Source organism: Diplotaxodon limnothrissa, linkage group LG4 (assembly GCF_057381915.1).
Source record: "Diplotaxodon limnothrissa isolate DT_005_m linkage group LG4, D_limnothrissa_male_GT1.1, whole genome shotgun sequence".
Classification (NCBI taxonomy): Eukaryota; Metazoa; Chordata; class Actinopteri; order Cichliformes; family Cichlidae; genus Diplotaxodon; species Diplotaxodon limnothrissa.
Genome location: NC_140599.1, coordinates 14,526,780 through 14,540,790, shown reverse-complemented (window position 1 = coordinate 14,540,790; position 14,011 = coordinate 14,526,780). Strand labels below are relative to the sequence as shown.

The 14,011-nt window shown below is 40.8% G+C and overlaps 1 protein-coding gene across 5 annotated transcripts in view; it reads right to left on the bottom strand.

The window, feature by feature from the left end:
- Positions 1-446: 446 nt before the first annotated feature.
- Positions 447-14,011, bottom strand: part of mgat5b (alpha-1,6-mannosylglycoprotein 6-beta-N-acetylglucosaminyltransferase B) — a 77,347-nt gene continuing 63,782 nt past the window's right edge. For all 5 annotated transcript variants that reach the window (XM_085352245.1, XM_085352243.1, XM_085352242.1 and 2 more), the window contains 6 exons: positions 13,814-13,969; positions 13,477-13,623; positions 13,242-13,358; positions 9,038-9,112; positions 2,185-2,456; positions 447-645 (listed from right to left, as the gene is read on the bottom strand). In XM_085352245.1, coding sequence (XP_085208371.1) covers positions 447-645; positions 2,185-2,456; positions 9,038-9,112; positions 13,242-13,358; positions 13,477-13,623; positions 13,814-13,969 — 966 coding nt within the window. The remainder of the gene's footprint in view (positions 646-2,184; positions 2,457-9,037; positions 9,113-13,241; positions 13,359-13,476; positions 13,624-13,813; positions 13,970-14,011) is intronic.

The window sequence follows — 14,011 nt, the reverse complement described above, 5'->3', positions numbered from 1 at the left end:
CATTTAAAATAGTACATCTCAATATAGTGTAAATGGCTTTGGGTGCATCTAGTACAAATATCCAACTCCACTATGACACTGTAAATATTCACACAACAACAAGTAACCACACTTGTGAAAATCAAGCATTTTTTTTTTATTCAAATCTTTCTTGATTACTCATATAACTCATCCATTAAGTTTTACATTTCATCGTGATTTCTGTAAAGACTGTCTGAATGCAGAACATCTGTACAGTGAAGCTTCAAACCCTCCAGACTCAAAGTACAATCATGCAGATCCCTGAGACGTTTACACCTTACCTACTTTGGTAGCCAGTTCTGGGTCAGAGGTAAGGTAGCACAGTCAGTGTGTATGCTTTGCTGCTTTTATCACACTGTCTCTTGCCAGTGAGTTTCCTACCCAAGGATTACAAAAGAGCCTCCATCATCCAGGTCCTCTTCTGGTCATAAGCAGTCCTTGCACAATGCCACCTGGCCGTTGCGAAAATCCCTGCAGGGGCAAAGGCGTCGGTATTTGGCACTGGAGCCGGCACAGCTGAACAGCAAGGGGTCCTGCTGCAGGCTGCATTCAGCATGCTCTGCTGAGAAAGCAGGAAAGAGGTGGTTCTTCTCAGACTCCACTCCTTCACATTGAAAGTCCAGCCTGGGAACAAAGACAAAGGATGAGGACACAGTTTACAGTGTGTGTGTGTGTGTGTGTGTGTGTGTGTGTGTGTGTGTGTGTGTGTATATATGTATGTATGTATGTATGTATATATATATATATATATATATATATATATATACATACATACATACATACATACATACATACATACATATATACATATATACATATATACACTGCACTGTGAACCACTGCGCTAATGACACTTCTTAAAGTTTGTGTGTCCTGCAAAAATCCGAGAAAGAGCAATACTTGTAATCCTGGAACAGGTTTCCGTGGAAATGTTCTGTGGACAGGTGACAAAACTTCTCAAAAAAGGCACAGCACAGTGTTAACACCTACTGTGGAACATGATGACCAAAACCCACTTTCGTGTCATATGAAGACAAGAAAGTGGGTAAAAATGAAGAAATTGAAGTAGGAATGCTGACCTTAAAGCAAAATCTGATAATTGTAGGGTAGCTGTGGCTCAGGATGCAGATCAATCCCTGGCTGCTCCAGTCTGCATCCTTGAATAAAATAGTAAACTTGGGCAAGATACTGAACCCCGAAGCTGCTTCCAGTGTGTTCATCAGATTGTGGATGCTAGGTAGTTAGCACTTAGACTTAGAAAAAAGTGTTTGTGTGAATAGGTGATCGACAGATGTTGTATAAAGTGCTTTGAGTGCCCAAGTAGGCCAGTAAATTGCTACACCTGAGAAATATTAAGAGTTTTGTTGGAGGAACGGTTCAAATTCCCAAAGCATTGACGTGCATTCTGAAAGCAGACAGTGTGAAACACCTGATGAAGCTGCAGATGGAGGAGGCTCAACATAGTACTAGACTCATGAGTTCAGTTACTTTTACCAGCATGTATTGTGAACGATTACTCAGGACGCTCAATAAAGAAATGAAACCATCTCAAAACAAACTACGTGTGAAGATCTGACCTCATTTTATGAGCAATGACTCTCTTTCTTCATGACAATTTATATATAAAAACCCACTAATAAAACCCTTTAATGTGTTTACTACGGCTGTTGTTCAGAATGGCAGGAAAACAACAGAGGAAAGGGTGATCCAGTTGTTTCATCAGTACTTTGTACTACTGTATAATACTGAAACTAGAAGTGCAAATGAGGCGTGGTGCTGCTCTGATGGAATGCAATCAAATAATTATTTGTAGAATGAGCTCAGTGAGATGGACTTTTAAGATGTTACAGTTTGCAAAAAAACAATGAAAATAAAAAACTGCACTAGATGTTTCAGATGAGTGCACATCACAGCTGAAGTTTCCTTTTTAGAATAAATTTACATCACATTCACATTTAAACATGAACTATGGAACTTGTAACCTTTATTTTAGTGATGCCAGCAGGATCCCTCAAATGTTTTTTTGTAAATTAACTTGTCTTATTAACCTAAAAAACACTCAGATGCTGAGAATTTTTTTTTTTCTGAGCTAGGACAGGCACGCAAGAGATGTGCACGCAAAAATGATTCATCATTCAACAAATTCAGGAAAAAAGGACTTACGCGCTGAAAGTCTCCCTAATGTTAATGAAACGATACAAGGCGGGTTCGCAGATTAGTCCTGCAGTCTGGCATGCCTTCACACACGACTCGCTCTCGAGTGAAGCCACGACACGGAGTGCAGTGAGAGGAGGCCAGGATGAGAAGGAGCTGGCGTTGGAGGCCCAGGTTAGGATTCTGGAGTTGGGTAGGAGGTTGAAAGGACTGGGAGCACTGCCCAACCAAGTCTGAGATGAGTTTACGGGAGGAAACGGAGCTTCAGGAGAACAAAAGTCCTGCAGGTGGAAAGAAAAAGTAAAATGTACAACAAAAACTAAACTCTGATTTAAAAAAAAAAGTACATTATGTTTAGCAACACGTTAAATGCTACTAAAATAATAAAGGAGCTGTTAAACACAAAGAGTTGCTTATCAAAAGTGGGAAGTCCTTGTCATCCTATATGGAAATAACATGGATGTAGTCATGGCACCCAGTAGTAAATAGGATTTGGAGGCAGAATTAGGGCTCTGGTGAGAGGCTGACTAGACCCCTCCCCACCTTGCTGGGGCTATTCATAAAACCCAGGTAATAACATTTCTCTGACATATCCCTCTGGCCTCCAGTCCCGTTTATTAAATAGGCTCCCAGTTCCCGTAGGCAATAACCAGACTTCCAATCTCTCAATCTCTGCTGCACTTCCACTCCTAAAAACAGACTACATTCCTGATTGCATACTCACGCGCGCACACGCATATGCAGTGTTCATCAGCAAAATAAGAAAGTGTGAAAGGGGCGAGATGAGGAGACGGAGGGCTTGAAACTATATTAAATCTTCAGTAATTCTTTTTAGACATTCTTCATTCCATCAGTGACGCCATGTTCAAGAAGCCAGTTAGAGAGGATCTGAGCTTTGAGATATGGCGCCAACATGAACTGGTTTCAAGCTGGAAGCAGCCATTAGAAGGTGGATCTACTGTGGTCATAAAGGGATGGACAGTTAGCAATAATACCCAGGTATGCTGTGGAATTTAAATGATGCTTAGTTGTTACTAAGGGGGCCAAAGTGTGCTAAGAAAATATCACCCACGCCATTACTCCACCAGCAGCAGCCTGAACCACTGACGTAAAGCAGGATGGAGCCATTCTTTCATGTTGTTTACACCAAATTCTGACCTTAACCTTCGAATGTTGCAGCAAAAATCAAAACCCATCAGTACAGGCAACGTTTTGTATTTTCTGTTTTCCAATTTTGTAGCCCATCTGCTTCAAGCTTTGACATGCTGTGCATTCTGCATACCTTGACTATAAAAAGCAATTATTTGAGTTACTGTGGCCTTGTTATCAGCTTGAAGCAGGCTGGCCATTCTCTTCTGACCTCTGGCATCGATGAGGTATTTTCACTGCATTTAACTGCTGCTCACTGGATATTTTCTCTTTTTCAGACCATTCTCTGTAAAGCCAAGAGATGCTGTGCAGAAAAATCCCAGCAGATCTGCAGTTTCTGAAACAGTCAGACCAGCCTTTCTGGCTCAACAACTATGCTACGTTCAAACTCACTTAAATCACCTTCCTTCCCTATTCTGATGCTCGCTTTGAACTTCAGCAGGTTATCCCGGCCACATCTACATGCCTTAATGTACTGAGTTGCTGCCATGTGATTGGCTGATGAGATAGTTGCAATAACAAGCAACTGGAATAACCAAGTAATTGCTGTGTCATCACACGGACACCATTTTTAGAAGAAAAAAAAAAATAGTGAGCTGCCATCAAACTTTATTGTATGAGGGTCAGAGAGGAGTTAGAGCTCTGCTAGAGCAAACAGAGGCGAGGGGTATTCATAGTGGGAGATAACGAGTGTGACGGTTTTGGTCAGAAAGTAGAAAAATGAGGCTAAAGGATGTGTGGAACTTGAGGAGTTAGAAGTAAAATTGGAAAAGAGGAAAGAAAAGGTTTAAGAAAGTGGCAGAAAGAACAGGGAGGAGAGCCTGATTGGAAGTCTGCCCTTGTACACGCCAGGCGGCTAGTCACAGTCTCAGTCAGTCACGGCATGTTGAGAGTGAGAGAGAGAGAGAGAGAGTGTGTGTGTGTGTGTGTGTGTGTGTGTGTGTGTGTGTGTGTGTGTGTGTGTGTGTGTGTGTACACATTATTGTGTGTGTATTATTTCTGACAGCGGGGGAAGAGAGGGTGTCAGAGCAGAACAGAGGCTAACACATTTCCTTAACCTGCCACTGCCAGACAATATACCAACCATCAAAACATCACAGATCTCATTGAGGACAACAACATCTGTAAACATTCTGCAGATAAGAGTGTGTGTGTGTGTGTGTGTGTGTGTGTGTGTGTGTGTGTGTGTGTGTGTGTGTGTGTGTGTGTTAATATTTCAGATGATTTTCTTCTTTAAAATAACTTGAAAGTAGCAGTAATACCAAGAAAGAGATACGGTTAAACACATGGTGATTGTTCATTTCTCATTTTGATGTGTGCAAATGTTAGAAATCAAGGACATTGCATATAAGCCGAAAAAACACCCCCAAAAAACAAAAACAAAAAAACTGTGCCCATCTGTTGAGCTTGCAGCCGGTGGCAGGAAAAAGGGATTTAATTGCTGACCCAGTCAGTCTAGCAGAGGGATAAATATTGTGGACAAACAACTGAAAACTTCAGAAAGGGAACGCCTTTAAAAGTGAATTCAGAAATAAAAGCTTGAATAAGACTTGTCAAAGGTCATGTTAGGATATTCCCCAAACACTGTTTTCACTCATTCAAACACAGGATCACATGAATGCACCATCAACACATGTTTCACCAGAACATTGCAACCATCAAGATAAGCAAGGACAAAGAAGCTTTCTACCACACATTTGAGAAGCATTAAAACAAGAAAATAAATACTTAAAATAGGATACAGATTATTGCCTTATATATACATACAGGGAGTGCAGAATTATTAGGCAAATTAGTATTTTGTCCACATCATCCTCTTCAGGCATGTTGTCTTACTCCAAGCTGTATAGGCTCAAAAGCCTACTACCAATTAAGCATATTAGGTGATGTGCATCTCTGTAATGAGAAGGGGTGTGGTCTAATGACATCAACACCCTATATCAGGTGTGCATAATTATTAGGCAACGTCCTTTCCTTTGTCAAAATGGGTCAAAAGAAGGACTTGACAGGCTCTGAAAAGTCAAAAATAGTGAGATATCTTGCAGAGGGATGCAGCAGTCTCAAAATTGCAAAGCTTCTGAAGCGTGATCATCGAACAATCAAGCGTTTCATTCAAAATAGTCAACAGGGTCGCAAGAAGCGTGTGGAAAAACCAAGGCGCAAAATAACTGCCCATGAACTGAGAAAAGTCAAGTGTGCAGCTGCCAAGATGCCACTTGCCACCAGTTTGGCCATATTTCAGAGCTGCAACATCACTGGAGTGCCCAAAAGCACAAGGTGTGCAATACTCAGAGACATGGCCAAGGTAAGAAAGGCTGAAAGACGACCACCACTGAACAAGACACACAAGCTGAAACGTCAAGACTGGGCCAAGAAATATCTCAAGACTGGTTTTTCTAAGGTTTGATGGACTGATGAAATGAGAGTGAGTCTTGATGGGCCAGATGGATGGGCCCGTGGCTGGATTGGTAAAGGGCAGAGAGCTCCAGTCCGACTCAGACGCCAGCAAGGTGGAGGTGGAGTACTGGTTTGGGCTGGTATCATCAAAGATGAGATTGTGGGGCCTTTTCGGGTTGAGGATGGAGTCAAGCTCAACTCCCAGTCCTGCTGCCAGTTTCTGGAAGACACCTTCTTCAAGCAGTGGTACAGGAAGAAGTCTGCATCCTTCAAGAAAAACATGATTTTCATGCAGGACAATGCTCCATCACACGCGTCCAAGTACTCCACAGCGTGGCTGGCAAGAAAGGGTATAAAAGAAGAAAAACTAATGACATGGCCTCCTTGTTCACCTGATCTGAACCCCATTGAGAACCTGTGGTCCATCATCAAATGTGAGATTTACAAGGAGGGGAAACAGTACACCTCTCTGAACAGTGTCTGGGAGGCTGTGGTTGCTGCTGCACGCAATGTTGATGGTGAACAGATCAAAACACTGACAGAATCCATGGATGGCAGGCTTTTGAGTGTCCTTGCAAAGAAAGGTGGCTATATTGGTCGCTGATTTGTTTTTGTTTGGTTTTTGAATGTCAGAAATGTATATTTGTGAATGTGGAGATGTTATATTGGTTTCACTGGTAAAAATAAATAATTGAAATGGGTATATATTTGTCTTTTGTTAAGTTGCCTAATAATTATGCACAGTAATAGTCACCTGCACACACAGATACGTCTCCATCGCTCTAGAGTCAAGTGGTGGCATGCTTTACACCACTGCATCAAACACTTCGCACTGTGCTTGATGATGTAAGGCTTAGATGCAGCTGCTCAGCCATGGAAATCCATTCCATGAAGCTCTCTACACATTGTTATTGAGCTAATCTGAAGGCCACATGAAGTTTGGAGGTCTGCAGTGACTGACTCTGCAGAAGTTGTCCACCTCTGTGCATTTTATAAACCTATGACCATGGAAGTGATTGCAACACCTGAATTCGGTGATGTTGATGGGAGACTGAATACTTTTAGCAATATAGTGTATACATCTCTTCAAATAGATTGAATTAATAACTAAAATACTTGAAAAAAATTAAAATATAATGAAAATAAAATGCACTGGCTCAGGAACAAAGATTTAAAATGCAACAGCGAGCTCGCTCCTCTGAAACAGCTGGAGCTTCACATGAGAGCCAATTAATTCCTTTCTTCTGTCAAGGGGATCGACCCAATGAGCAGAATTGAATAAACGCATCCTTTCTGTTCTTAACCTTGTGTTTAAATGTTACGCTTCTTTTCCCCAGCCATAATCCACTCTAGGACTGAATTTACCTCTATTAAGACACTTTGAAAGGTGGACATGAAAACTATTAAGCAGAACTCTTGCATGCTGTCTCACTTACTGCTGGTATTTTTAATAAGCTAGAACATATCAGTCCATCTGACCTTTATCAAGTATGCAGGCAATACTCCTGCATTCTTATATATTAGTATATACACACATAGTCAGATTAGTCCTCTGAGGCAACACTGCACACATGTGTGCCTTTAGTTTGTCAGTAGTGTCAACAGACTGAGTGAATGTGATAATAATTATTGTGACATCCATATAAATTCAGGGCAAACAAACAATGACTGAATAAAACTGTTTGATACATCAAAACACTGCATTAGCAGCCATATTTGATTTATAATAGATATAAAAACAGGTCTTAATCTATTAAAATATCTAATAAGTAGCATTAACTAATGAATGGATTAAATGTATTCAGAAGCATTATTCAATAGTTTCTACTATGGCATCATACAGTGCATAATATTAATAACTACTGAAACTGACTTTACAAAACATCAGTTTACAGCCCAAAACAAAGCGCTTATTATTCAGTGTTACATCCTCTGTCTTTTTTTACATTTGAATCATAAAGAAAATATAATATTACAGCGTATTCCCCTGAGTGACACTGGGCTTCTTGTCTTTTCATGTGACTGTCTCTATACCCTTAGTTGGTGTTAAAACAAGTTCAATACCAAAACATTAAGGGAGGTCTCGCAAAAATTAGAAGTTTTATGTTCACTTATTCCATGTTTCAGTTTTTTTATGGTTTCACTGATGTATCATCAACACAACCTGATCAAGAGGATGTGCAGTTGATCACACTTTTAACTGACTGACTGTATATTAGCAATAGGCACAGTTCCCACATAACTAATTTCCATTTTCAAGAGGAATTAAGAGAGTTTGGTCAACTAGATGTCAAGTTGTTTTGTTTTTTTCCCTCTGAACACAGTCATTATGGATCAAATGGTCTCTTAGGCTTCACTCACATTTATACATAAATGTGGAAAAAAGGTGCTTACTAACTAGTCTAAAGCTGTGTAATTACCATGTTATGTGTTTTGTGTTTAATTTGCATAAAACATAATCCTTAAAAGATTCATATTTTCCTTTTCCCCTGAATGCTTTCACTCAGTGCCCTAACTTTCTAAAGACTTTTCTGGTTGCAAGATATCCAAATGGTCGTGATAAGCTATAGAAACTTACAACAAATGTGAAAATCAGCAAAACCCCAAAACTTTTGATTGATCATGTTCAATATTTATCATCAGTATAATAGCCTTGGGGGACATGACTACCTAGGTTGGCTGAACAACTGGCCAAGGTCAAAGTTGATCTTGGAAAAAACATTTCAAGAAACCATACAGAGTAATATATCAAAGGAAAGTGTTTGGAAAGAGCTGTAAACAATATAGTTTTTCAATAGGACGCCCTATGATGCTACAATGACACTGCAAAGTCTTGAGTTTTCAGAGCTTATGGAAGCCAATTACAGCCAATTTTGCTCCAATCATAAGGATAAAGATAATAAAATTCACTAATTAGTATGTAATGCTTCAAGGTCATAGGTCAAAGGTCAGAGTCACATGAATTAGAGAATGTTAAAAAAAAACAGGCTGACGTCAGTATGTTATAATAAAAACATTATAAAACATCAGAGTTTCAGTATAGCCCTTGCACTACAGGGCGGTGTTGCATTCCCTGAGTGCTCTTTTAAGTATAACAGTAATAAATTACTGCCTGTGTCTGTTATAAACATCAGTTCCATGAGAGCCATAAGGTTTGAGCCAGACACATAACAATGAATCTTGTGGTTCAAGCCCACATCTATTCACAAAAAACGCAAACTGCTGGGAGGCGTCACGTGCACCATTAAATCATTCCTCTTAGATTTATTAAGCTTTGTGCCAGCACGTTTCACGATTCAAATGTTGAGCGACCCACCTGGTTCTGAATGTAAGCGTGGAGTCTTTCGAGCATTCCCTCACAGGTGTACTCGTACGGCAGGAACGGCTCCACCTGCAGACACACGTGCGTGCACAGATGAGCAAACAGTGGACAAGAGCATGCGCGCATGGCCGCAAAGCCAAGTCGTAGTAATTACAGGACCCCGAGCATCTGATAGTTAATCACAGTTGACACATTCATTAGCGTAATTGTGAAAGGCCTATATCACGGCACGAGCCTCGCATTAAAATCAACGACCTAATACATCACAGGTGACAGCTTTGAAAATTGATTTCATTAATTTTCGTGATGACTACATCAATATGTCAAACAATGGATTAAACCGACATCGGACCACAGGTCACGCGGCACTGAGACGGCTGTTTTGGTGACTTCTGGATACTTTGGGTGCAGTTAATAGTGTTGCCATAAAGACCTGTCAATCACTGTCAGATTGTTTTCTTAAGGCACAACATGCAAAAAAGCTCAAAAGAGAACACTGATCAATAGCTTTCCCTTCTTTCTCATATTTGATGCAGGCAGGGTCATAGGGAACTTATGGGAATAATGACTGTAGGTTGGAATCTTTGGAGACGGTGTTTATATCAATAACAGCATTTTTGAGGCTGACTGTGGATTGAACACATGACTAATTATAAAATATATCGGGACAGAACAGATTCTGCCGGTATCCCCGGTGTAGAAACCTCTCAGAATGTCTCCCTGTGGTATCTGAAGTGAGATCTCACTGTTTACCATCAGGCCACTAAAGCACTCAGGCTTAAATTGATAAATGGCTCCTTTTAGCGTTGTGTTCCTTTTAGCGCTCTCTTATTACTTTATTTCATCTGAGTTTAATGAAATGTATCTGGCACTTCATCAGCTATTCCACAATGCAATTTGCCTTTTGGGCATCTTTACATAATAGAATCCGAGTCGGACCAAAAAAAAAAAAGTTTCATAAAGTGTGATTTGAATTCAAACTCAGGAAACATTCTTTATGTGACTCCACATTTAATATACCTAAACTGACTGAAGCGGTTGGTCACAAAAAATGGGAGCAACATTCATCATTTCACACCATTAAAAGTGACATAAAATGATGGCTTATCTGTGAGGCAAGTTATGCTGGTAGTTGGTACAGACAGGACAAAAAACACACAAAGACATTTGAGTATTTCTTAATTTCCACAAGGCACAGTACTATTAAAGTAACATTAAAGCTTAGCCAGCAGCTTTTTAAGCTATCTAAATCCATAACATGAGCTGCAGGAATATGAACAGACCCCTAAAAAGCATTAAGCACTGAGCTGCCTGTGAATAAGCGTAAGTAAACTCACAATATGTAATCTACACAACCAGATGAGCCACACTAAATGCCATCTACACATGTAGCGTGCCTAATTTTACACTCAGACTCATCTCACTGAGCTTAAACTCTGCACGAACCGAAGAGTTATCCAAGTAATTGTATTACAAGGAAATGCTTTTACAAACACAGTAACTAATTATAACTTAAGATGAACTGAAAAGGGAAATTCAGTTCATCTCCTAGTGCACCTCTGCACTCTGACTGCTTTCTTTAAAATCCTATTTTAGCCACTTGTACATGTGTGTCTGCAGTTTTACCATCTATATCAAACTTTCACAGGGTGCAAAAACTAAATTGTATGTCAAACTGACCTGACACTGCTAACAGGAGCCACAATTACAGCCATGACTGGGAGACCAAACAACGGTTTTCACTGAAAGAGCGCACAGCAGCACATCAGGTCAAGAGCTCCCTGCTTATTTATTCATTTATTTTTCTGACATTAATAGGGTAGCGCACCGTGGCTTTTTCACACTGTAAATGAACATGTCTAATTTAGCATCTCGAGCTGTGCGAGAATACGAGCTCTCAGCTGAAAACAATTAGACTGTATTGTGTTTGAGCCACTGAGCAGCTCCTCACAGCAGAATAAAAATCCAGGAGGCTTTGGACACACCAACACAATCAACGCTCCTTAACCTCCCTACTCACCAAACCTAGACTATGTGACTGTCCCTTACTGCTTCAGCAAAAGAATAAAAATAGGATGGCAACCTCTTTGTGGCTGAGAATGGCCCAGAGAGTTGCTGTCAGAGTCACTTTCAATCACAAGGTGATTGCATGACTTATCTGGTGGGAGGGAACCTGTCTCCAAATATGCCAATGCCTATTGCTATCAGGCAAAAGTTTGCAAATACTTGCCAATGAGCTCAACTTCTCTGCGATCCATCGCTTTGCAGTAGGCGACTCGACTTGACTGGTTGTCAGCTGGTTGTATTCTGTTTTTTTTTTCTTATATGAATGTGTTGTTACTGAGCATCTCTATAGTTTTAATCCAGTTAAATCGCCATCCTGGAAGAACTATCTCAGTTTAGGAATTTCAGAATATCCGTTTTAGATCTATGACGCTCTATCTGCATCTCTATCTCTATGTGAATTTCCGTGTATATAGCTGGAAACAGACTTTTTATTTTTCCCAGTTTATCCCAGTTAATCACCATGGTGCCATTATTGCAAGTAACTGACCACATTCGGTTGCAGACTGATCACAGACTGATAGCACACTGACCTTGTAGTTTTATCACAGTCTTGATGTCTAGAAGCGTTTGAAGAAGGCAGCTGACTGCGAGTGGTCTCAACAATTTCAAAGGCATCGAGATCGCAAGTTTATTGCACAAAAATTCAATATTTTTAGCTGTTCAACCACTCTTTTCCCTAGCGTGACGGCATCTTGGATCCACAATTCTATAAATAAGAAACCCTACACGACTGTTTGTATAATAAATATGAAGCTACCACCCCGTTGTTAATTAAGCTTAGCAAAAAGACTCAAACAGGTTTCTTTTTGCTAATGTGAACAAAGGGACCTGTTGCCAGGCAACCAGTGGGGGATGTTACTGCTTCCTATCAAGGAATAGTCCGACACTGTTGAAAAATAGCAATTTTTGGCTTTTGTGTGCATAATAACAAACAAGATGTGATGTCTTAATAAGTAAACTTTTGAGGTGTTAGTAGGCAGATTTTGTGACAGAGCCAAGCTGCTTTTCAGTCTTCACGCTTGGCTGTTGGCACTAACTTCATATGCATTATAAGGACATGAAAACCGCATCAGCGTTCCAAAACTGATTCAAGTATATTACCCAAAATACCACACTTTTAAAAAAAGTTATGAAACACATTTTGGAGTTCTCTTAAAGTGTTTTGTTTGATGGGTTAGTAAACAGATTATTTTTTTTTTAACTTCCATTTCAACCCGTGTCTTATTAAATATGTAGAGGGTAAAAAAACAACAACAACAAAACAAACAAAATCCATCCGCTTATCCTTGTCAGGGTCGTGGGGGGCGCTGGAGCCTATCCAGCTGTCTCAGAGCGAGAGGCATGGTACACTCTGGACAGGTCGCCTCTGCACAGAAAGACCCCGGCCTGATGGTGGAATTGAACTCAGAACTTTCTCGCTGTGAGGTAATAGTGCTAACCATGATGCCACCGTGTTGCAAACAAAAAACTAAAACTGTTTTCTTCTGCTCTTTCTGCTTTTAAATTTTTAACTGAAACTCCCTCATCTTATGTGATTAGTGTTGTTTTTTTGTCCCCCTAGGACTTAAAGCATTTACCAATACCAAAACTGGTACTTTATTTTGTCTCTATCAGCAGGCAACACAAGGTCTGCTTAACACACCTGACAGGTAGAGGCACACATGAGTCTTGGAACTGCGAGATGCTTGGCAGTAGCTCTGTGTTGTTCTGGTGACAGATTGAGCACAGTGCGATTGATTAATAAGATCTGCTGTGGACAATGTGTACTGCCGGTGGGGCTAGCCTCTGGAACGCTGCCACGTAAACTCAGGTGTGGGCACAGTTTACCTACTGAGCCGCTCAATATCTCAAGCAATTAGGAGTGTGGAGAGTAAAGCGGGAGCCAGCTAAGCATTTTGCTGTAACGTCGGATGCCATGATTAAGAGCTCTATTAAACTCAGAGGGCTTCAAAAGCGGGTCAAACCCCACTGTGAAGTGTGCAAGAGTAAATTATACTTTCACCTCAGTATGCTAGTATGCAGCAGTGAGTAGCATGGTGGACTACAATATAAGAAGACCATTATTTTGTTGAATGAGTGCTGTTAAGATTGGATGGCAAACACACACACATCCACAAAAAAATGAACGCACATTGATCCTCATGATTTCACGGATGGTTGCATCAAACTCCTCGGAGTTATTGAAGTCAATAGTGATGACATGCGGTCTGCCAATGTACTGCTCCGCGTAGGGATGCTGAGAGGATACCTGAGGGAGGCACAAGTGGAATATATTAATAATCTTTCCGGCAATAAACACGGCTAAGATCAGACAGCATAACTGTCTTCTGTATATTTTTAAAAAGTCAAACATTGTGAGTTTCTACCTCCCTCGATGTGGGCTTCCCTCTGAAGAACTCGTGATTGAGAGAGCTGTGAGGAGGGTTAAACTTTGGCTGCAGGAAGATGCAGCCGTTGGCTATTGCCTCCAAAGGAGCGGGACCTTCGTACGGGAAGCCAAATCCGATGAATAACTAGTGCGGAATACAACAAAGATCAGCAGATTGTGAGTGTTTACACAGAGCTGCTCACACCCTGATCAGATCAATCCCTTTTCCAACTCTACAAAAGCAGGAAGTTTTCGCCAGTCCACTGGGATACAGAAACTGTGCGCAAACATTGACGCTTTTTCAGAGCTCAGACGTGTCGATATTGCAAGCGCACCTTGGCCTTTCTGAGGAGCTGCTGAAGTTCCTGCTGAGGCAGCAGGCCGTGATTCTTGACGAAGGCGGGCACCTCTGGGGGACGCTGTGCCTCGTAGTACACAGTCCCGTGGATCTCCATGTGGCGGTGCAGGATTGCCAGAAATTTTTCCTTACCCTTGAACACAAACAAGAGGGAAGCAAAATGAAGCGCTTAAAG